The following is a 23,731-nucleotide window of genomic DNA, read 5'->3' as shown; positions in this document are numbered from 1 at the left end:
ATAGATATACAACTAATATGAGAAAATCAAACATTTGCTATGTGATTCAGTCCTACAATGCCTCAGTCTCCTTTAAGAAGCTTGCTTATTTTCCTCCTAAAACGTCTTATTATACGCTCCCATCGAGAATGCTACTAGTATGTTCAATCATTGGGAATTTTAATTTAACAGCTGAAGTTGATCAGATAAACCTTTCTTTAGATGATAAGAAAGTTTGGACAAAGAAAATAAATTACTACTTTTATCTGATTGTGCAAGTAAAAATATGTTGGTTGTATAGAACACAATGAAACTAACATATGAAAAGCATTCAGCTATAATTCGTAGATTAGTTTGTATGAATGAGCATTGCAGAATGAGCCAATATTTATTGTGTTGGCAAATATATCTCAACAGAAAAAACAAAACTTTGCACTTTTTTCAGCATTGTGTATTAATTTAGAGAAATTTAAAAATCAGCAATATTCAGATATCTGCTCTTTCTGTATCATACTGTTTGCTCACATTAAATATTTATGTCATGACCTTCCCCTGGGTTGACAATGGCATAATGAAATAGAACATAAAAATAGAAAATCTCTTTACAGTAGCCATTCCTATCCCTTGGGAGTCAAGACATCCTTCCTTCTTGTTTTTATTTTATAACATGCACTCATTCTTAATTAGAGGACAGAACACTATATATATATATACACACACACACATATATACATGCATATATATATACACACACATATATATATATGAAGGTGTTCTGTTTTCTTTTTTTTTTTAGGTGTTCTGTTTTCTAATTATATATATGGTATACATACACATTTTCCAAGTTAATTAAATAAAATTTAAATCACAGAATAACTTGTTGGAAATGTTAAATGATTCTTGACATAATTAAAGGCATATTGGGATATCAAAATCAATGATGAGAATCAAGCACTTACATTCTAAAGATAGTAAGGATCAAATACCCCAAGTATACCTCTACTTATTTCTTGACTTTCCTTGGCATTCACTTTCTGGAGCATTAGAGAAAGAGTACAACCTTTGCTCATCAAAGTTGATTAAAGAGACTCTTGGCTGGTAAAGGCAGTTACTTTGAATGACTCACATCTTTCTGCTTGCACATGGCAGGGATTTGGCATCGTTCTTACTGTTTCTGTCATCCCCAAGATTTTCATTTTTCTTTTTCGAAATGTTAAGATTAATTCTGAAAAAAAATAAATATAATAGTTGTGTAACCATGTAAGGTAAGTCATTGCTCAAGGGTAGTCCTGTCCTTCTAATACTACCTAGGCTTTAAATATCCAATCTATGAAAGAATAGGAAATATTGCTGCATACACTAACCTATTTACCCCATGTTAATAACAACTTTTGGGTATTCTTATCTGCATCCATTACTCCAAGATAATGAGATGCTTGCTCTCAGAAAATATTACCATGTGAAGGGTGGACATTCCGTACCTCAAGGCATAAACACAGCTAAAACAAAATCATTACATTTATTTTCCAAGTCATTGTGTTGAACACTAGAATTATTGTTACTGCAAAATTACATTGATTTTTGAGCAAGAAAATTGAGAAATTACTCAACCTAGCCATCCCAGTAGTGGGTATATACCCAAAGGAATATGAATCATTTTCTTATAAAGACACATGCACATGTATGTTCATTGCAGCACTATTCATAATAGCAAAGACAGGGAATCAACCTAAATACCCATCAGTGATAAACTGGATACAGAAAATTTAGTATATATACACCAGGAAATACTATGCAGCCATAAAAGAGAACAAGATCATGTCCTTGGTCGGAGAATGGATGTAGCTGGAGGCCATTATCCTTAACAAACTAACACAGGAATAAAAACTAAATACTGCATGTTCTCACTTATAAGTGGAAGCTAAATGATGAGAACACATGGACACATAGAAGGGACCAACACACACTGAGGCCTTTCAGAGGATGAGGGGGAGAAAGGAGAGTATCAAGAAAAATAACTAATGGGTAGCAGACTTAATACCAGGGTGATAAAATAATCTGTATAACAAACCCCCATGACATAAGTTTATGTAACAGACCAGCACAGGTATTCTTGAATTTAAAATAAAAGTTAAAGAAAGAAATTGATTAATTTTAAAAGAACTAACTAAATAAATTAAACAGTGTATCACATACATCGTGAGAAAGATAAAGGTCTTAAAATTAACACATCACCACAGTTCTACATACTTTTTGATTAATGGTGTTATATTTTAGGAGGCATAGAGTGACACTTTATAGGAGTCAAAATATTTCCTGACTTGATATTAAAGCCAAATGTAACTTTCCATGTGAGTTCTCTAGTCTTTCCTGAAACCACCTGTAGATGTGTTTGACTTGTTTCATTAATTACAAACGAGGGAGTTTAACTTGTATCAGTACCTAAACAATCAAGTTGAAAAGACAATTACTTTCTTTTTAATGTAAAATTTTTGTTCGCGCTCACTCAGGCAAGTAATTAGCTAAGAGAATGTTTTTACTTTTCTACTCAGTTAGGCTAAGCCAAATTCCACTCAAGATTATCATATTTCTAGGCTAGCAAGAGCTCATACTTACCTAGCTTCACTCTATGTCAACTCTTCCATAATCTTTTGGGATGTTTCAATAAGAAAGTCTCAGTAAGGTAAAGGAAAAACTCTATTTCCACATTTTACTCCTTCTAAACTATAAGATGATTAGCAATATACTATGTATATTTAACAGTAAATCAAAAAACATGAATAAAATAGAAAGTTATAAAAAATTTCTTTTTCTGATTTTATTTCATAGTGTTTAGTTTAAGGGAAGAAAACTTTCCTTATGACTTTCCTACATTAATCTGTTTATTAGGTTCTCTGCTCTCTTCTCCACACAGAGGGAGGTTTCATAAATGCATGTTGACATGCCCATTGTAGGCTTGTGCAGAAGGGAGAATTAATCCTCCATTATGTAGCAGTCAAGTCCTATCTAGTGGTTTGTCTGCTAAGATCAATACAGGGTCTCTAAGGCATAATGGCTGGCTCCTTTCACTCTTTCTAGACAAACAAATACAAAAGTCAGTTCATGAAGAAAAAAAAAAAAAAAGGTTTTTTAAGGGATAACCATCCCTAGCTAAAACTTTTCAATAGCCTAAGTTTGGATTTCAGTGCCCCAGCCTTCATTTCTAGGCCCTCTCCCAATTAAAATCTACCTTCAAGAAATAATTTGATTATACATATTTAATACCAAAGAGATGCCTATATGAATTCAAAGTCTTCATGGGCTACCATTCTCAGGAATAGAGCAGTCCCATTATTTGACAGAGATAAGCTCCAAGAGCCCTCATGGATGCCTCAAACCAAAGATGGTACTGAACTCAACGTATTCTGTTTTTTTCTATTACATACATATGATAAATCTTAATTTATAAGTTGGGCACAGTAAGAGATTAATAACAATAATTAATAATGAAATAGAAAAATTATAACAGTATGTTGTAGCAAACATGGTTTTTCTCCCTCATAATATCTCATTATACTCTACTCACTCTAATTCCTCAAGTGAGGATGTGAGATGATAAAATGTCTACATCATGAGATGGAATGAGGTGACTAACATAGGCATTGTGACCTAGCTTTAGGCTATAATTGACCTTCTAGCCATCATCAGAAGGAGGATCAAATGTTTCTAGTGATCCTGGATCATAGAACCAAGATGATGTCAATGACTGGATATCAGGAGCAGAGGGTGTTGATGACTGCTGGGCAAGTAGTGAATACAGTGTGGATACCCGGGACAGAAGGCTAATTCATGACTCAGGGAGAACAAGTAGGGCAGAGTGACATTTCATCATTCTATTTAGAAGTGCACGTGCTTTAACACTTTTGAAATTTTTAACTTCTGGAATTTTCCATTCAATCTTTTTGAACCATGGTTGACCCTGAGTAGCTGGAACCAAGGAAAGCACAATGGTAGATAAGAGAAGACTACTGTGACTTTAACAAAGACAAGAATTCTTAGGCAGAATTAGTCTCTGTGGAATTTAATTAATACAGCTAGGCATTTGAGACATGGAGTTGAAAGCAAACCATCTCAATATCATCATAGACAGCAACTTGTTCCACCTACTCATAAGATTATCCTGCAGCGAGGAGCCTCTTAAAAACCACATCTCTTCTATTTACTGCTTGGCTACCTTCTGTTTATTTCTCTAGATTCAGTTCAAATCTTGTCTCCTCATGGAAGTATTTCCCAAGTACACTCAATTCCCAGAGAAACCTACCTTCATTAATTTGTGCCTTTCCACACTTAGCACAGTGCTCAGAGCATAGTATCTTCTCCTTTCTCCCCCTGCACCAATATTGCATAAGCAGTAGATAACAACCAGGGCCGTCAGCCCACTCTCCCTTTCATCTTCTGTCCACCTGTCCACAGAAGGCATTCAGTAATGGTGGAGAGAGGCAGTGATTCGAAAGAGGCAAATGAGCTAAGACTCAGAGGTTTCTCTTTTCTCTTTCCCCAAAGAGGTATTCCGTAAAATCAAGAAACATGCAATGTTTGAAGAAATACATTTTACAGTATTAATGTTTTGTTGAGTGGTTTCAAACTCTTCTGGAAGAAACAGCACAGCACTTAACCTTTCTAAAGTGAATTGATTACACAATGGTTGTTTCTTCAAAGTTAGAGGTTGACCAACTGCATACGGTCCATGGATCAAATGTGGCCCATCTCCTGTTTTTGTACTGCTTACAGGCTTAGAAGAGCTTTTAAATATTTAAATGGTTAGGAAAAGTCATATTTCTTGACATGCAAAATTAGTATAAAAATCAAATTTTAGTGTCTCTTCATAAAGTTTTATTGGATTACAGTGACTCGTGTTCATTTGTGGATTATCTAGGCTTGCTTTTGCATTACAAAAGTGAAGTCCAGTAGTTGTGACAGAGTCAGTAAGTCCAGCAAAACCTAAAATATTTGGCAGCTTTCTTGCCTTTTACAAAAGGACTGCTCTAAGTGGGTATGTTAAGAATATAGCACAGGTACTCTAATGACATTATTAACACCACTTAAAAAATAATTTAGGAACAATTGAGAAGAGAAAGAGATTCCCTTAGGTTTGAAGATAGTAACCCACTGGGGCTTTAGTCTTCAGGGTGAATAACAGAGATGTCAATGAGATCATTAACAGCTGTTTTCTGTTGGAGTTCGATCCCTTAGAGAAGGGAATGCAGACAATAACCTTGGTTGTCTAGAAAGTAGAACAAGATACATTATAATGTTTAGAAAGCTGAGATCATGAGAGTTCAGGTATTTGTTTCCTGCTCTAACTTCTTTCCTTCACTGGAAGATCCTTTGGGGGTGGTTCAATAAATTGAACCAAGCCGTTCAGTTGTGATCAGCATCAAAGTATCCAACTCACTGTAGAAACTAGATACATTTTTGAGGAAGGAAAGAAGGGAGGGAGAAAGAAGAAAGAAAAATATATTTGAGAGGATTATTTGCTTTTAGCTTTTACCATTTTAACTTATTTTCACTTTTAATGTGGAAGTTCACTAATTTAAGTGTTTTTATCTAAGCAGACGTTTTACTTTGTATTTATCAAACCAGTAACAAACGTTTCAAGGAATGCACTTCTGCTGTTTCAAGTTTTAGCTTTGTTTTCTCATAATGAAAATCAACCACCATTGATCATGTAGTGACTGCTCTCAGAGGTTAGTGAAGTAGTGAAAAGCCTAATAGGCTTTACATTACAACTATAAATGAACCATTATCAAAACCCCTTATTAGTGGCGGAAACATCAAGTTGTCAAATTCTAAAAGAGTAGTCTAGCTATTCATGTTAATGACACCTATAATGGAATCTCTATATTCTTTCTTGTTTTTAATTTAAATCACACTTTATACATTTCCATTTTATTGCCAAAACCCTCATCTGCAATCTTATAATCTTCTTTAAAAACAAGAATATTTTTCTTTATTTAAATTTATAACTCACAGCCAGGCTTCAACATGTTTAGCTAGACTTTCATTACCAATAATAAAAAAAAATGCATAACAAAAACTCCTGCAACACAAAAGACTCATGAGCAATTGAACTTAGAATTGTATTCACTTTTTAACATTAGAATTATATTCATTTTTAAAGGCAACTTGGTTTTACATTTATTCACCTGTCCTTAAAATATGGCTTTAATTTATTACTGATGGCATTTTCAGTGATCTCTTGAAGGATTTAACTCTGAAATGGTTTATTCTAATTAAGAGCTTCTTGCCAACACTTAGTCACCATGAGGCTTGGAAGCCCCAGGGACCAGCTTTCATCACACATTGTGCCCATTTCATACAAGTAGAACATTTTACAATCATCAGATCTAATTTACATCTTTATAATGTTCCCTCATTTAACACTTTTTTCTCACTCTGTCAAAACAGACACTTTGGTTCTTTAGTTTGTTCTCAATTTACAGTGGATTGAAATGCATGTTTTTGACAGAAACTAAAAGCCTCGAGCTAGAAGAAGGTCCATCTTACCCTTAGTTTTTAACGTAGTAAGTCTGATTTGCTTGTGATCATTCAAAACAGAGTGATATGACACAGGAAACTGTAACCCAGAGAGGTCCCACCAGTCTCACTACTGAGATTCTAATCTGGATAAAATGCGATTTTCTGCTTTTAGGGGGAGGGCTGGAGACTATCAATAATATAACGGCTCTGCATCTGGTTCATAATTTTTTGGAACCAGAGTGGATCTTCTCAGTGAGCTGCGATAAGGTAAGCAGAGCACAGCTTTGAGTGAAAAAGCCCTGGGTTCCTGTTTGGTTATGCCTCTTACTAGCAATCCAGATGCCAGCAGGCTGCATTTCCCAAGTTGGCTTCTCATCTGGTTTCCTGCCAGTTGTGCCAGTGGAAAGCGTTGGCAGGAGATTGGAGAGAGGCTAGGGAACAAGCCAGTGTATTTCTCCTTTTTTTCTTTTTTGCACCTTCTAAGGCAGTTGCTCACACTCCTTTGTGGCTCTAGTATTTTCTGCATTGGAAGACTGTTGAAAATCCAGCCTCCATGACACTGTCCTAAAACCAAAAAACTTCCTCCTTCCTTTGCCCAGCAGCCTCCTACTGGTGACATCTTCCTGCTGTTGCTAATTCCTGGGTTATCCACAGGCTTCTCAGTTCCTCCATCTTATCTGAAGAGAATTTTCTTACTTTACTTAGTCCATTCTGTTGTAAACACTTGATGTGATTTTTATCTGTCTGCTTAGACCCTGAATATGAGCAATACTACTTTTAAAATAGGGTACTCTGCTCATAATTTAACCTCATATCCAGAAACCTAAGTGCAGAGAGGAGCATACAAAGAGATGTAAAAAAGTATACATTTAATGTGCTTGGACTCTGGCATATATGGTACATTTTTAAAAAGAATTTGTTATCAGCATGTTTTCACATAATTTGTTTCCTCTTTCTCCTTAAAATGAAAGCTGATGGAAATAATTTTTTATGGAGGGTTTTTTCAGTTCGCTTTTCCTTAATCAGGGGTACTTTTTGGGTCATCTTTTTGTTTTTGTTTTGTGTTGTTGATTTTCCTTAACTAGATAGAGTAAGAATACAACCACATAGCATATTCATACAAAATTCTGACAAAGTAGAACTCTACAGGCAGAGTCATGAATTTTTTAAGATCCTCTTTATGTATATATTTTTTCTGGATATGCCTTACATTTTATAATTAATAAGAAGAATGAGCGTTCAGTTGGTGCTTTAATCTCCTAACAAGAGGCAAAATAATCCAAACACAAAGTCCATAAAGTATATTCATTTAACTTTAGGCGATAACTTTGTCTCACATTGATTGGAATAGAATCTTTCTTCTAAAACATATCTAAGGTAAACATAGGCTCCCGGATTCTCATCAAAAACAAAGTTTGTTTAAGGATGTAGAAATTTTCTAGGTTAAATAAACACTAGAATTTTAGTGGAAGCGCCTGGCTGTCTTTGGGAGGTTAAATCACATTTTCTCTAATCTCATCTCCTCTTATATTTAAACAGCTGTGACTATTTACATGAAGCATCATCATATTATATTATTTATACTTAAAGAACTTCAGAATCTTTAGCAGGGAAGAAGTCCCTGGTTAATGACTAGGCAGAGAGGTACAGAGATAAAGAAGAAACAAGGTGATATGGTTTGGCTGTGTCCCCACCCAAATCTCATCTTGATTTGTAGCTCCCATAATTCCTGCATGTTGTGGGAGGGACCCAGTAGGGGATAATTGAATCATGGGGGTAGTTTCCTCCATGCTGTTTTCATGGTAGTGAATAAGTCTCACGAGAGCTGCTGACTTTATAAGGGGTTTCCCTTTCACTTTCCCTCACTCTCCCTGACTGCCATGTAAGATGTCCCTTTGCGCTTCCTTCATCTTCCACCAGATTGTGAGGCCTCCCCAGCCAGGTGGAACTGTGAGTCAATTACACCTCCTTCCTTTATACATTGCCCAGTCTCAGGTATGTCTTTACCAGTAGTGTAAAAACGGACTAATACATAAGGCAAGCCCATGACCTGGCTGTATGAGTGTTAAGAAATGGCCCTGTGGTGGTAAACTCCAAACTGAGCCTGTGGTGGTGAACTCCAAAATGACCCTGTGCTGCCAATAAAGGACAGGAGGAGCCCAGGCCCTACCCGGGGTGGTCAGTTAAGTGAGAAAACCAGGACTTTCATGGACATGCCATCAGATCATATCAAGTATTTGGGAACAGGAATAATAGCAGCATGGCCAGACCCACCAGAAGGGACACGACTTGTACTCACAGTACCATCATCTCAGTCCCACATTGCTGCTGCCACAACAGAGCCTAATCCTCTGCCCCAGCAAAGAGCCATGTCTTTTCTCCCAACTACTTAGAATTTTGTGCATTCTTTTCTGTAACACTTAAGTAGACAATTGGTGGCAAAATTATCAGGACTTCTTGGGCAGAATTAGAAATAAGATATGTATTATGTCATTATTGGATAATCCATAGGTAATTTTAAAACTACAGTCAAAAATAAAATAGGTAAATACAACTTAAAAATGTCAAAAGACCTCTAATACTAATGGATTTTAGACTGTGTAAACTCAGATGGGAAAGAAAAAAATTCAAATTAAATAGCTGCACTTCTTGCTTTAAGGCTGCCTAAGTAACATTCTCCCCTAAGACTGGCACTGCAGGCATACACCTGGGGACCAACTTCTCCATCTTCCCCTGGCAACAGCACTTAGGAGTCTTTTGAATAGATTGCAAGCAATGAACAGTTTCAGGGATGTCAGCAAGTCAGAGCGGTGGCTGGTTATAAGAAAACAGACTTATCAACAGCACTGTCAAAGTGGCAAGGGATTTGGCTCCTTGGGTGACAGCCTGAAGGGCAGCAGCAGTGGCTGAAACCATGCATTGTAGGGAGTTTCATCCAACAGAGTTACCTTTCAAAGGCCAGGAAGAGATGTAAGCGATGGCAGCAGGTAACTGAAGAAAGCCGCCAGAGTGAAAGCAGCCCTGACAGTCTTGAAGATGAAAACTCTTGGGATGCAAAACCAAAACGTGCATCTTAGGGAGGCTGGTGCCATCAGCCCAAAGCCAAAATGATCAGGCATTCACTGGCTCTTTGATTTACTTTATAGACTATTTTTTTTTCTGCTGGAAGACAATCATATCTCCCTCAATATACTCTCAAGGTGTAACCAGACAGGATCTTGTTAAGAAAAATAACTACCACACAGTGGAATTTTCAGGTAATTGCCGATGCTCACTATCTAAGATTAATAGCATCCAAGAGAAGAATAGATGGTTATGGAACCACTCAGCCATTTCACAGGATGATGGTAAGATTCAGAGAACAGAGTCCACATTTATTCAAATTGTTGGAAATTTGAGAGGACAAAATCTGCCAAGTTGGAGTTACTTGTATTTTAAAATTATGGCCAAGCTGAGCATGGTGGTGCATGCCTATAGTCCCGGCTACGCTGGAAGCTGAGGCTAAAGGTTCCCTTGACTCTAGGAGTTCTAGGCTGTAGTACACTGTAACTATACCTGTCAACAGCCACTGCACTCACTATGGGCAATATAGTGAGACCTTGTCTCTTAAAAAAATTAAAATTAAAATAAATAAATTCTGGCCAGATTTATAGATTCATGTTTGTTAAGTATGTGACCATGGAAAACAGGTAGAAGCTGGAAAAATGGCAGGTCTCACCACTTCTATTTTCATTTAAAATCATCTAGGTTAAAAATGATTTATCTGAGTATAAAAAGCAGGAAGCATGAATGGTGTAGAACCTGGTTGCGCTGGGCATTTTGTCTAAGTATTGCAGAGTAATTTAGAAAAATTGAGGTAATGATATGGTGTTGGGCCTGGAGAAAAATACAAAATCTGGTTCAGAAAAAAAGAGCAGGAGACCTGTATCCCCCTTCCCCCTCACTCCCTGCCATATGTATTGTTTACCATCAGACCTTTCCCTGAAGGATTTATTTAAGCAATAAATATTTATTGAATTCCAATTATTTGCTCAGCACTGGACAAGGTCTGTGATAGACCTGGGTTTATAACAATGACTTGATCCTTGACCTCACCAAACTCATGAACTAGCAAGAAAAGATAGTCCTGTAAAAATCTAATTGTGCTCTCTCAGTTGCAAGTAGCATTGAAGGCATAGGAAAAGGACAGTGGATACTATTATTGGATAGAAATAAAATTGTCAGAAATTTTTTTAATAAGAATTGACGTTTGAGCTTTATCAATGTAAATTGGAAATTACCCAACGGATTTATGCAGTAGGAGCACCAAGAGAAATATTCTAGAAAGAACAGTGTTACATGACATACAGGAATGGAAAGACATAGTACATTCCAGTAATAGAAAGTTATTTGTTCCAGTGAAAATATAGGGTGTATGTGGGTGAGCAGTGGAGGATGAAGTGGCCAAATGATGAAGAGCTGTGGTTATCATGCTAAGGAGCTTGGCTTTTTCCTGCAGGTGATGGAGAGACACTGAAGGCTTTTATGCAGGAGAATGACATGACCAGACTCACAGATATGTCAGAGTGAAAGGATAGCTCCAGGCAACAAAGACTAGGAACTCAAAGCAGAGGAAATATTTCCGGTGGCTCCACAGCTGGGAAAGCCAGTCCCTAGTGGATTTTTGGTTGTTTTTGATGTGTACCTCTCAGTAATCCATTTTCATAAGTTCTTCAAAAATCCTAATTTTAGAAAATGAGGAATAAGTGTTGAAAACATGAACTCTGAAAAGCATACTTTGAAAATAAAACATTCTGTAAAGGAGACTATATAGTCAATTACTGATGGCATTCATTTAGGTAAAAAAACAGTTCTTTGGATGTTAGGTCAAAGTCATATGTTCCATTTATAACCTTTCAAGCCTTCCCATAATCATATAATAGGCTAAAAGCAAGGGGGAAAAAAATAGGAATCAGGAAAGAATTTGAGTTTTTGTTTGTTTGTTAGCTTGTTTTTAAAGCACAAGCTAAAGAATACAGTCAGTAAGCCTCGCTGAAATCTCACGTTGAGGGTTTAGTGTATAAATGTTGAGAATGTTGAGTAGATGTGCTAAAATCATCTTAGTTCTTTCCTTGATCTTTTCTTTTCTTTACACACAATTAATCCTTTAATTTCACGTAATTTTCACACTAAGGGTCCTAGTTAAGGGTTTCTTATTTAAAATTGTGCCTTAGCAATACCGCGCATTACAGAAAATTACTTATCTTTGTAAAAGAAACACAAAATGCTGTCAGAATTATTTTGCATCTTTTTGGAAACACCTTGAGAATAGATAATGTATGAAATTTGTGGGGTAACGGTCAACTATTTCCAGAGGAGTAGATGCCCAAAATATATCCTAAATATTCCATGTGTGCAAGCAAAGATAAGGAATCAGTAGAGGCAATTTACTCGAAATACTTTTCTCGCTCTCAGCTCGTGAAAACCAGCAGAGACCTGGTTTGTTTCCAAAGTTTCATTTAGGTTTTTATGCCCCCTAGTGGGTACTTGGTATTTCTGCAGTTATAAAATAATGCTGACGTTTTTCAGCAATTCCTTGGTGCATTGTGAGTTCAGACTCTTTATGTTGACAATAGTTAACATTGATATTCCCTTAAGTATCTTAAGTGTCCAAAGTAGAAGTTTTAAACATTATTTGGGCTGTAACACTTTGGGTAATCTAATAACAGCTGTGAAAACACTTTTCATGAAAATGCATATGAAAACATATAGTACCATGGAGTTCCCTGACTCCCTTGAATTTATCCGTGCAGTCCTTGAAAGTTCATAGACTGAGACGTAAAATTATCTAATTAGGGTGTGGAATCCTCTAGCTTCCACTTTCATTTAGTGGGCGCTAATTAAGATTATTAATGCTGTGAATAGTGGAAAGAGGTTTGTTTTTAATTTTTTTAATACACTGTTAAAAGAACAGTAGCTCATAATTTGGCTGAAACAGGAGATAACACAGAATACTTTAAACAACTATATACATTATGGGTTTCAAAAAAAATTTATCAGCTTTCCTGCAGAGGTGAGATGGAATAGTAATTGATTCTCCAGGCAAGAGAGGTGGAGACAAAATCAAGGCAACTTTCTAGGCAAATATCGATTTTAAAATGTCAAAGAGAAATCTGCCCATTGTGAAGTAATAGCAGGGCCCCTTTGGCAAACAAGTTCAATACCACAAGCAGGTGTTATGTAACAACACTCAAAAAAAAAAAAAAGGTCATTTGCTATTTGCAAACATTACAGCTACTGTAAAAGTCATCTATCAAACTGTGATCCATCTAGAATACCAAGCTGATGGCAGAAAATCCATGAATCACATAGCTACTCAGACCCTAAGGGGTAGAATTACTAGTTAAGAAGTGATCCAGCTTCCAGGTCAGAAGAAATTATTTCTTAGACCTCTCAGATTCACACTCTGGGCAAAGAGAAAAAATCGAAGGAAAAATCAATAATTTATATGCACATAGATGTACGCACATAATCAACTAATGGCTTTCATCAGGATATTATACGTATCACTTACTTTCATGTAGCATTTTAAAGGATACCTGCTTTTCAAATACTTACACCCCAAATACTGACTCATGGCCCAAATGAGTTTAACTATTGTAGTAGTTGAAATGCAAGATTTTTTGAACCAGCACCTGCCTTACACAATGTACAGGCTGCTTCTGAACTTCTGTGCATCTGCACAGGATCTGTTCATCATTGTGTTCCTTATACCTAGTAATTTACAATTATTCCTTGTAAAAATAAAAAAGAGAATGTGAGAAATTGAGTTACGGTAAACACCAAGGTTTATTTTTAAATCAGCATTTTCTTCCTGTTGTATGAGGATCTCTCCTATCTTCATGATTGTTTATCAATTACATGATTTTTGTTTTCCCTTTTAGTATGTATGGACGTACTTTCAGGGATGGAAAGTCACGCATTAGCTAGGGAGATTTGCCTTATGCAACATTTGTACTCTATTAAATGAAAATACATTTCTACCCATAGAATAAAAAGAGAAAAAATAGAAACTGTATGAATAGGACTAGGAGGCTAACAGTACTGTGTCTGAAGACTGCGTAAGAAAATTCAAGGGAATATTTCTTCATTTGAGATATAAGGAAAGCCACACTCTAGCCATGCGACTTCTGAAGAAACACTAAAAAGGGAAAAATTTAGTAAGATATCAATACAATTTGGTTTACAGTGAATTATGTTTAAAAATCATGCACATTTTCAACCTGTCACTATTACTTGATAAAAAGGAAGATGGATAGCTGGGTGAATGGATGCACTGTCTGCCTGAATTAATCAGATTTCATCAGATTTAGCATTAAATTGAGTGTATGCAAGAATTCAAGAACTTGCAAGAAATTTTTGGATAATACTTGGGACTGAAATCTTTACTAGCCAAAAATTAAATCTCTTCTGACACCCAATATAATCTTCATTAAATGCAAAATATAAAATTTTAGCCAAGTAGTTTTGGGAAGTATGTGCAAATTTAAAATTAACATTTTTATGCAAAGGCCACTTCCATGCTGTACCTTTTTAACTGTGGTGAGGAGGAAAGGGAGCCATAACGCGAGCTCTGGCAGATGTCCAGGGTGAAAAAGGAGCAGAAAGAAACTGGTGGCTCTACTGACATAGTAGATATAGGCGAAAGAAGGAAAACTTAGAAGCAGGGGAAGGTAGAAAGAATATGGGGGGCCGGGCACAGTGGCTCAGGCCTGTAATTCCAGCAATCTGGGGGGCCAAGGCAGGTGGATCACAATGTCAGGAGATCAAGACCAGCCTGGCCAACATGGTGAAACCCTGTCTCTACTAAATATACAAAAATTAGCTGGGTGGGATGGCACGTGACTATAATTCCAGCTACTCAGGAGGCTGAGGCAGAAGAACTTGAACCCAGGAGGTGGAGGTTTCAGTGAGCCAAGACTGCGTCACTGCTCTCCATCCGAGAGAGAGAGAGAGAGAGAGAGAGAGAGAGAGAGAGAGAGAGAGAGAGAGAGAGAGAGAGAGAGAAAATGGGGAAAAGCTTCCTTTCAATGAACAAAGTTCAAGTTGCTGTATTAGGCAAAATATTTGATAGTTCTTCTCTTATGATATATTCTCTTGTTTCCTTTTAACTTTTTTGATAATTCATTCTTTATTTTATTTAACGTTAGGGGCTTCTTGTAGTCTTTTAATTAATCTTATTAAATACAAAAAAATGTTTATATGAATATAAACACATATCTATGCCATGTTTTGGTGTAACTTTTTTATAGAATAATTTTTCAAAGACTGAATGCATAATATAAAATTCTGAAGTAAAACAGAATGAAATAAATTATCCTACTGGGCTTAGCATAAATTTACCAATAAGGAGTCTGGGAAAAAAATGAGATATATTTAATATTGAATGTAAATAATAAGTACCAACAGAAAACCAAGTTGCCTAGGATATAAATAATCATTAAAAGGTGGCAGTATTTTAGAAACACTTAAACTTTAAATGATCATTTCACCACAATAAGTGTCACTTTTCAATATAAGCTTTCTATTCTAAGCCTTTCCTCTATGGAATTTCAGAGAGATATGATTCCTGAGGTGTGTAATGCTATTTTGCTCCTTGCTAATTTTGAATACTAGTTAGATGATCTTTTGTTAAACAAAGAAAAGCAGCTGGTTTTGCCAGTGAGATATATCCCACCCCTGGCAGATTCTATGCTCAATTACATGTTTGCAGATAAAAATTGTCCATTTCCATTTCTCCAGGTCACTCCTAAAGGAGAAGAGAGACCAAAAGGATAATGTAAAAACAGACATGAATTATACTATTTTTTTGCTCTTCTCCAACATATTCGAATAGTAACATATGCTTAAATATTGCAAATATCAACAGCAGTCCGCCTTCAACTGGTAAAGGGAGCAGGGAGAAGGAAAGAAAGAGTCACACAAATTATACCAAGGAGTATGAGGAAGCAGGCAGCTGGTGTTCCACGGACACCAGCCAAGGGCTCAGGCTGTCCCTTACATGAGAAATTGCAGGACAGTCTGGGCCTTCTTAGCACCCCTGCCTGTTCTACTTCCTTGTCCTCTCTTACCGTCTCCTCTACCTTATCTCACAGCAGCAGAGCCTTGGAGACCATCCTAACTTGCTATAATGTGGGAGACTCTGTGTCTCTACCCAAGAGTATAAACATGAGAGATGTACCCATCGATGAACATTTTGTGCCCCCTTCCTCTTGCCATCACAGTCATTGCAGTGCTGTCCAGTCTTTGCAAATACTCACCTGTGCTTTCTCGGCTGTGAAGGATTGGTTATGAAGTTGATTGGATTACAAGGCAAAGACGATAGAGCTAAAAATAACTATTTTATTTGATGTAGATTCGCATAGCTTTATAACACTGAGCTTCTCTTATGTATCTGCAATCTCTTTGCCCTTATGGATCCTTTTAGACTGTGAATTTGCTGCCTTTCAGCAAACCGGTGTAGCTCCTTACTTTTCATAATTTTCTCTAATAGTTGCAAGTATGCTGAGCTTGCCTATCCTCTGACATAATCCTAGAATACAAAAAGGAGTTAATAAATACTGATTTTTAAAATTCTTTTAAGGGCAAGAGAAACTATATGATGGATTCACCTAGCTATTTTATATATTTAGATTTTAAAAGGCTTACTTTAATTACATAGACTCCGTACTTGTCTTCTTTAGCCATAATAAATAATTGAGTTTTTATTAAATATCAAATCCCCTTTTAAAAAGCTGGTGTATGTGTGTGTGTGTGTGTGTGTGTGCACGCCTGTGCCTTCTCTGCGGCCTACTTCATAATCAATGCAAAGGGAAAAACACTGTGTCTAAAATATGGCTGGCCAAACACATAATTTGGCTCATATGTACACAACATTGTATAAAAAGGAGTTGACCTTCCAATCCCACTGACATCTCTATAGTAAGAACATCCCTAAGACTTTTTAAACTCATCTTCTAAATTCCTTTAGCTTTCACTATTTCTTCACTAACATAATCTTTAGATTATAACTTAGCTTCCCAGATAAACTGCAGAAAGAGATCATATTTTATATGAACACAGCATTCTGGTTCTTGGGTTATTATTTTTGTACTATAAATTAATACTGTCATTCTGGTGCCAAAGCCTTGTGGGAACTTCAGCTATGTTAAATTAGCTCAACTGCTGATCATCCACAAACACCAACAAGAGTGAGTATCTGGGTCTGCAAAGCAAAGGCCCAGAGCTCAGAATAGGGTTATTAAATGTGGCACTAAATAGTATCACCTTCTGTCTCTCTCAACAGTTTTTCTTCAGCCAATTCCTCTCCATCTCCATATTGACACACGTTTTCCCACCAAACAATGTTAGAGTGACTATTGCCTAAGCTACCTCTCAAGATACAATATAACCCCAATTCCTCCTAAACTCCCTTGAGTATGGATTCTAGTATGTGAGTTCCTTTGAGCTCTGTCTCTCAGGCCTACACTCTGAGCATTGAGCTCTCCAGAGCCCCAGAGTGGAGCATTGAGCTCTCCAGAGCCCCAGAGTGAGCGTGAAGTAGTTGGAGCTCAGACATAGCTGGGTAACTTGTGCGATAGTAAGATGGAAAAAAACTCCTCCTTGTCCCTGTCCCAGAAGTGTACTCTTAGATGAACTCTCCATCAGAAAAGAAGAGAAAATGTATTCATTCAACTGATGAATGATAAGGCAAGCCTGCCTTATGCTCATGAGACATGAAGTAGAACAATTCCTGCTTTAGTAAGTTTGCATTCTAACCTCAGTAGGGTGGATGCAGAGTGAAAAAATAAATTAAGAAATAAGACAATGTTAATAAGTACTCTGAAGATAATCAAATGAGGAAATGTTATAGAGGATGATTAGGGAAGAGAATAAGACTTCTATGAATGAGGTGACCAGAAAATCACTTGGATGGAGACATTTAAATGGCATCTTGAATAATCACCATCAGAGGGCTGCACACAAAATAGAGGGCCAGTCAGCTTAGTGAAAAGTGATGTAAAATATAGGCAGCAACTGAATGAGGTAGGCCTTGCAGGCAAAACTAAGGAGTTCGGATTTATTTCCGTTTCAAATCCATTTGAGGGTTTAAGTAATATTGCAATAGTCTAATCTCCTTTTTTAAAACCAAAGTTCTGGCTGCTATGTTGGCTTGAACTGTAAAATGGTAAATGTAGAAAAGAGAGTCAGGTAAGAAGCTATATTTGTGGCTCTGGCAAGAAATAACCATGGTTTGGTTTATTGTCATGGAGAGACTTGCATGGTATACAATTTGGTTTGCCCACGAACAATGAGACCAACTAAGAGATGAAATGTTGATACTGGGGATTGGGGAGATGGCTCTTTTTTTGGTCTTGGTATGAACAACTCTTTGGTGGTGGTTCTATTTAATTATAGGTGGCAGACTTGTGGGAGGAAAAGATTTAGAGAGGCAGAGGAAGCTAGGGAAATAAGAATTCCATTTTGGCTAATTTAAATTTTAATTGGCTCTTAGGCATCCAGGGGTAGAAATAATCAGACCAGACCACTGGAGATCTGAATCCACTTTTCAGGAAAGACATCATGGCTGTCAATGTAAATTAGAGCATCAGTTGCATAGAGATAGGTTTAAGCTATGATTCTGGACAAAGTCACATAGGAAGTGGGTTTATATGGAGAAGATAAGAGGACTGAAGACTGAGACCTAAAGTACTCTAAAGTTTAAAAATCGGATAAGGGACAGGAGGCAGAAAAGAAGATGGAGAAGTGGTAGCCAATGAGGTAGGAGGGAGACTAAAAATATTTTCTAATACTAAAGCCAAGAATAAAAGGAGTCTTTCAAGGAGAAAATAATCAACTGATAAGCTACAAATGAGAGACTGAGTTAGATTTTTATGGAGAAATGGCTGTTAGATTTCACAATTGAAGGTTAATGGGGACCTTGAAAAGTTTATTTTTTAAATGATGACATCTAGTGAAAGGAATGTGATGTGCTACTTTTTCTACTTAAATTTCATAATCAATTGAATGCTGAAAAAAACTAAGTGGAAAATTGTGTTATCCAGACTATAAATTTCAGCATGGAATTATTGAGTATTAAATAAATGTAAAGAACTATGTCATAGCATATAAAGGAAAAATTGAAGAGCTACCATTACATGATCTGGCTTAAAATATCTTCCAATCAAAGAGTTTCCTAAATGTTAGAATGATTTTCTACAAGGTTGAAAGGTAATTTTTATAGTCAAATATTTATAATTTCTGACATTAAAATCTGAAGCCATGTATATTGTATACTGTAGTCATGAAGTAGAAATAGATATGTCCAAAAATCATTTTACTTAAAGCAAAAAACAATTATTTTCAGGTAGAAATATCTTTCCGTGACTTAAAACAATATATATATATATTGTTTTCTCTAACCCAGGTATGGTGACATGGTGCCAAAAACCATAGCAGGGAAGATTTTTGGTTCTATCTGTTCGCTGAGTGGGGTCTTGGTCATTGCTCTACCCGTTCCAGTGATTGTATCCAACTTCAGTCGCATCTACCACCAAAATCAACGAGCAGACAAACGAAGGGCACAAAAGGTGCGTATTCAGCTCTGTGCAACTGTGGTTTAGCACTTCTCACTATTTATAATGAGCTTTAAAATTTCTTAATGGTTATTCAGTGCTCTTGATTAGTCAGTAGTTGCATCAGTGAGGACCAGGTAGAAATTCTACACTCAAAAGAAACCTAGCATCTAAGTGGCTTAAAGCAATAAGTAGTATTTCTTAATCATGCCACAAGTCCATTACTTGTCCAGAGAATAGAGACTTCATCTTTTTTTTTTTTTTTAATTTTTTATTGGATTATAGGTTTTGGGGTACATGAGCAGAGCATGCAAGACAGTTGCGTAGGAACACACATGGCAGTGTGCTTTGCTTTTCTTCTCCCCTTCACCCGCATTTGGCATTTCTCCCCAGGCTATCCCTCCCCACCTCCCCCTCCCACTGGCCCTCCCCTTTTCCCCCCAATAGACCCCAGTGTTTAGTACTCCCCTTTCTGTGTCCATGTGTTCTCATTTTTCGTCACCCACCTATGAGTGAGAATATGCGGTGTTTCATTTTCTGTTCTTGTGTCAGTTTGCTGAGGATGATGATCTCCAGATTCATCCATGTCCCTACAAACGACACGAACTCATCATTTCTGATTGCTGCATAATATTCATCTTGACAGCATACTTCTGCAGACACTCCAGCAGGAATAAAGGGCATGATGAATCACAAACTGCTTCCTAATGCACCCTCCTGGAAGTGGCTTGAGTCACTTTCTTGTCTATTGCATTATCCAAAGCAAATCACACAGCAGTGTCTACCTTCGAAGTGGGCAGGAAAATACAATCCTACTTTGAGACCAGAGCAGAAATAAGAAATATTCAATGGACAGCACCGTCAACAGTAGCAAAAGCAGAAACAGATTATTGGCAAACTTTATTAAAATCAGATTTCTAGATCTCATTCATTGAGTCTCAGTCTATCAAGGGTCAAGCTGGTTCAGTAGCCGAGGGTTATTAAAGGGCACCAAAATGTGTCTCTCAGATATTACACAGGAAGTAATCTGATCATGTGTAGCAGAGTTTTGTTCCCGTCCCAGCAGCTTGCTGTTTGTTTGAACTTCATGCCAGTTAATTAATCCCTCTAAGAGTAAGCATAATGTACACTCAACTATAAAATGGGGAAAATAAGATTAAGATTTTATATATAAGTATATGTAAATGTATATGAACACATCATATTGTCAATATGTAACGTTTACTGATGGTTTCCATGTAGCAGACATTGGTCTCATGTTTTTCACAAAAGAAGTCATATGTTAAAAGAAAAACCTCACCTTAGCCAAATGCAATTTAACAGTCGAATTGAGCAAAGAACAATTCATGAATTGGGCCAGAGTAAGTTCAAAAACTCGAGCACAGCCACATGGTTAGGAAATGATTTATAGGCAATAAAAGGAAAGTGATGTACAGAAAATGAAAGTGACGTACAGAAACAGCTCTGTTGCTTATAGCTCAGCATTTGCCTTATTTGAACAGAGTTTGAACAGTTGGCCCCCTTTGATTGGCCAAAACTCGTTGGTTGGCACAAGAGTGAGTTACAGTCTGTTTACACTTCCATTTAGGTTACAGTTCACTATGCATTGAGAAATCCTTAGGCTAAATTTAAATTATGGTAAGGAGGCAACTTTAGGCTAAACTTGAGTCAACGCATACAACCTTCACTAAAACTTTAACAGTTAATTACCATTATATGCTCATTTTATAGATGGGAATCCTCAAGGACTGCCAAATTAAGCAATCGTAAGATCACATTCCATGTTAAGATGGAGATCCACCATTCCATCCAAGCCAGGCTTGCTCTCAGTTTCATACACAAACACTGTGATAAGGTACCTCTCAGAAAAGCTATGTAAATGCTAGCATACTTCCCTAGCCCATTCTTTATCAAAATAGTCACCTTGAGAGGCAGGTCCCTTGTTGCTTAAAAGTAATCTTGGAAATCTCTTTTGTGGTTTCCTTAGGGCTTATGGCACTGTATTTCTAGTATTCTTCATAGTCACTATATCTTTGTCCTTTAAGGATAGATTCCTTTTTTAAAAATATCCAAAGCCGTTCATAATCATGAGTAAAGTAGATGCACAACCTGTGTGGTGTGTTATAACTGACAAAATATCATGAGAGACCTTGGTCTAGGAACAGGATCTTAAACACACATATGAACAATGTCAGCCCCTTTAGTAAAGTATAATCTCATAAAGTAAGACTTTGGAAAGCTCTAGTTAATTGGTGTGGCTACACAGCATATTTGTCCAGAGAACGAATTTATGCCCACTGTCAAAGATCTTCCTTTAGCAAATAATTGCTTTTTTGAACCCTGTGGTTACTTGTTTTATGAAACCTTTCATTTTTGGATAAATGCCTAGCCTTTAACTAATTATTACAGAGAAGAGTTAAAAATAGTCCAGTTCACATGGATATAGAGAACTGATTATCTAATGAATACAGAGAAGTAGAAAAAGGCACCCTCTGGATAGCTGTAGTCTTATGTAGGGAATACATACCCTTGGCAAGCAGAGGTAAAGGGATTTAAGCCACAACTGACCCCACCACCAGGGATCTCCAAGCACCACAATTGTGGCTCTGCCCATAGTATAGTCCCTTTACTGGGTACATATGCACATTGTCTAAAATAACAGGATCCCACAAAAAGCTTAACTTCCAACCATCCATCTATCTCTATTCTAGAAATCCCTTCTTTAGTACAAGAGCCACCTATATGAAAACTATAGGAAGCACAAATCTAATTTCCAATAAACCAATTTCCCAAACACCTGAATTTTTTCAGAGTTTGTCATCTGCAACAAAGAAAACAATAAAGAAAACTTTAGAATATTTTAGAAGCCTTTTGGCCTACCAAACACATTTAGAAATCAAAAATAAGTAATATGACATTCTAAAAGTACACTAATTGAAAAGTATGTTTCATGAATGCTTTTTGGTATCTTTAAAATATTTGCTATATATTTTAGTTCCTGCCATAATGCAATGAATTTTAGAGTTTTACTGCTAGAAAAATTGGATTAATAAAGTCAAATATAATAACATAGTATAATACATGCAGTATATAGTCTGTGCCCAAAAACTGAACATAATCTTCTAAGAAAGAACAGTGTATATGAACTAAATAAGTTACCAAGGGATATTTCCTATTTTTTTTCCCAAGAGATTAGAGGGAAAAAAGCAGAACAAACACCCATTAGGCTAAGACAGTTTAAATTTACCTGGGTCTGGGCTATGTGCCAAATATTAAAGTTATGCAAAAAATAACCAGCTAATTCAGTCAAGCAAGTATTCAATTCAGTAAACACATCAGTCCAACTGACTAATAAAAGAAATATTACAAAATGGCTTTTAGACCATATTTTTGGTGTTTAATTCAATTGCCATTCCACAACCAAGCAAAAACATGAAATAGACACAATATTAATTTGAGAAAATTCCCATCATCACCATCAGAAATACTTTCCTTCTTCCAGGCTCTTCCCTCTGCAAATACTCTTCCTGCTTTTGCTCCCACTCTTGCCGTTTACAGGGAATGCATCATTTACCCCATTTGTATCAGTCATTGATAAAGTCTTAAATACTGACATGCTGGTGGATATAGGCCGAAACCATGACACTTCTCCCCTACTCCCACCATTGGTAATTGTATTTTAATAGATTTGTTGATTCTCTTAGTTATTCAATAAATATTTACTGAATAGAATGTATTAGACAAAATAAAGATAGATTAATGCAATGACAAGTGGAAGGTTGATATTTTGAAGCAGCTCTTTTAAAATATGGATCACACCACCTAATCATCTGCATACTCACAGGCTGACCTGTGAGTAATTATTATATGATAATCATAGTAATTATAGTTATAATTTAATAATACTAATTGTAACAACAAAACCTTCACTAATTTCTAGAATGTCCCAGGTGCTTTATATCTGTTTTTTGTATATTCACAGTCAACTTGCAAAGGAAGTACACAGTTTTCATTTTACAGATAATTTGCTCATGCTCACAAGCCCTAGGATTAAAGTCTAAGGCAAAAAAATTCTAGTATTATTGGAACTATGAATACTTTAGGATATTCCTATAGATAATTCTAAATGCAGTGAGAAGTGTAGAATCAATGAGCCAATATGTAGTGTAATATTTTTAATTTTCACATTAAATTTTTCACATTGACTTAGAAAGATACTACCCTTATTTAGTCTGCCATTTATCATACCCTGCTAGTATAACTATACTTCAGATCCATTAGAATCATCTGGAAAGCTTCTTTTTGTTTTTTTTGGGTTTTTTTTTTTTGAGACAGAGTTTCACTCCTGTTGCCCAGGATGGAGTGCAATGGTGCAATCTTGGCTCACTGCAACCTCTGCCTCCCAGGTTCAAGCAATTCTCCTGCCTCAGCCTCCCAAGTAGCTGGGATTACAGGTGCCCACCACCACACCTGGCTAATTTTTGTATTTCTAGTAGAGACAGGGTTTCACCACATTGGCAAGGCTGGTCTTAAACTCCTGACCCCAGGTGATCCACTCACCTCAGCCTCCCAAAGTGCTGGCATTATAGGTGTGAGCCACACATGCCAGGTTGTTGGATCCCAAAACACCAGACTCTATA

General features: G+C 36.6%; 1 protein-coding gene across 1 annotated transcript in view; it reads left to right on the top strand.

Annotated features, from left to right (window-relative positions):
• The window catches only part of KCND2 (potassium voltage-gated channel subfamily D member 2), a 515,909-nt gene that overhangs the window by 471,248 nt on the left and 20,930 nt on the right, over positions 1–23,731 (top strand). Inside the window, exon 2 of the mRNA XM_009003200.5 lies at positions 18,944–19,106. Coding sequence (XP_009001448.2) covers positions 18,944–19,106 — 163 coding nt within the window. The remainder of the gene's footprint in view (positions 1–18,943; positions 19,107–23,731) is intronic.

This window comes from Callithrix jacchus, chromosome 11 (assembly GCF_049354715.1).
Source record: "Callithrix jacchus isolate 240 chromosome 11, calJac240_pri, whole genome shotgun sequence".
NCBI lineage: Eukaryota > Metazoa > Chordata > Mammalia > Primates > Cebidae > Callithrix > Callithrix jacchus.
The sequence above is the reverse complement of the archived record's forward strand: the minus strand, read 5'-3'. Positions and strand labels throughout refer to the sequence as shown.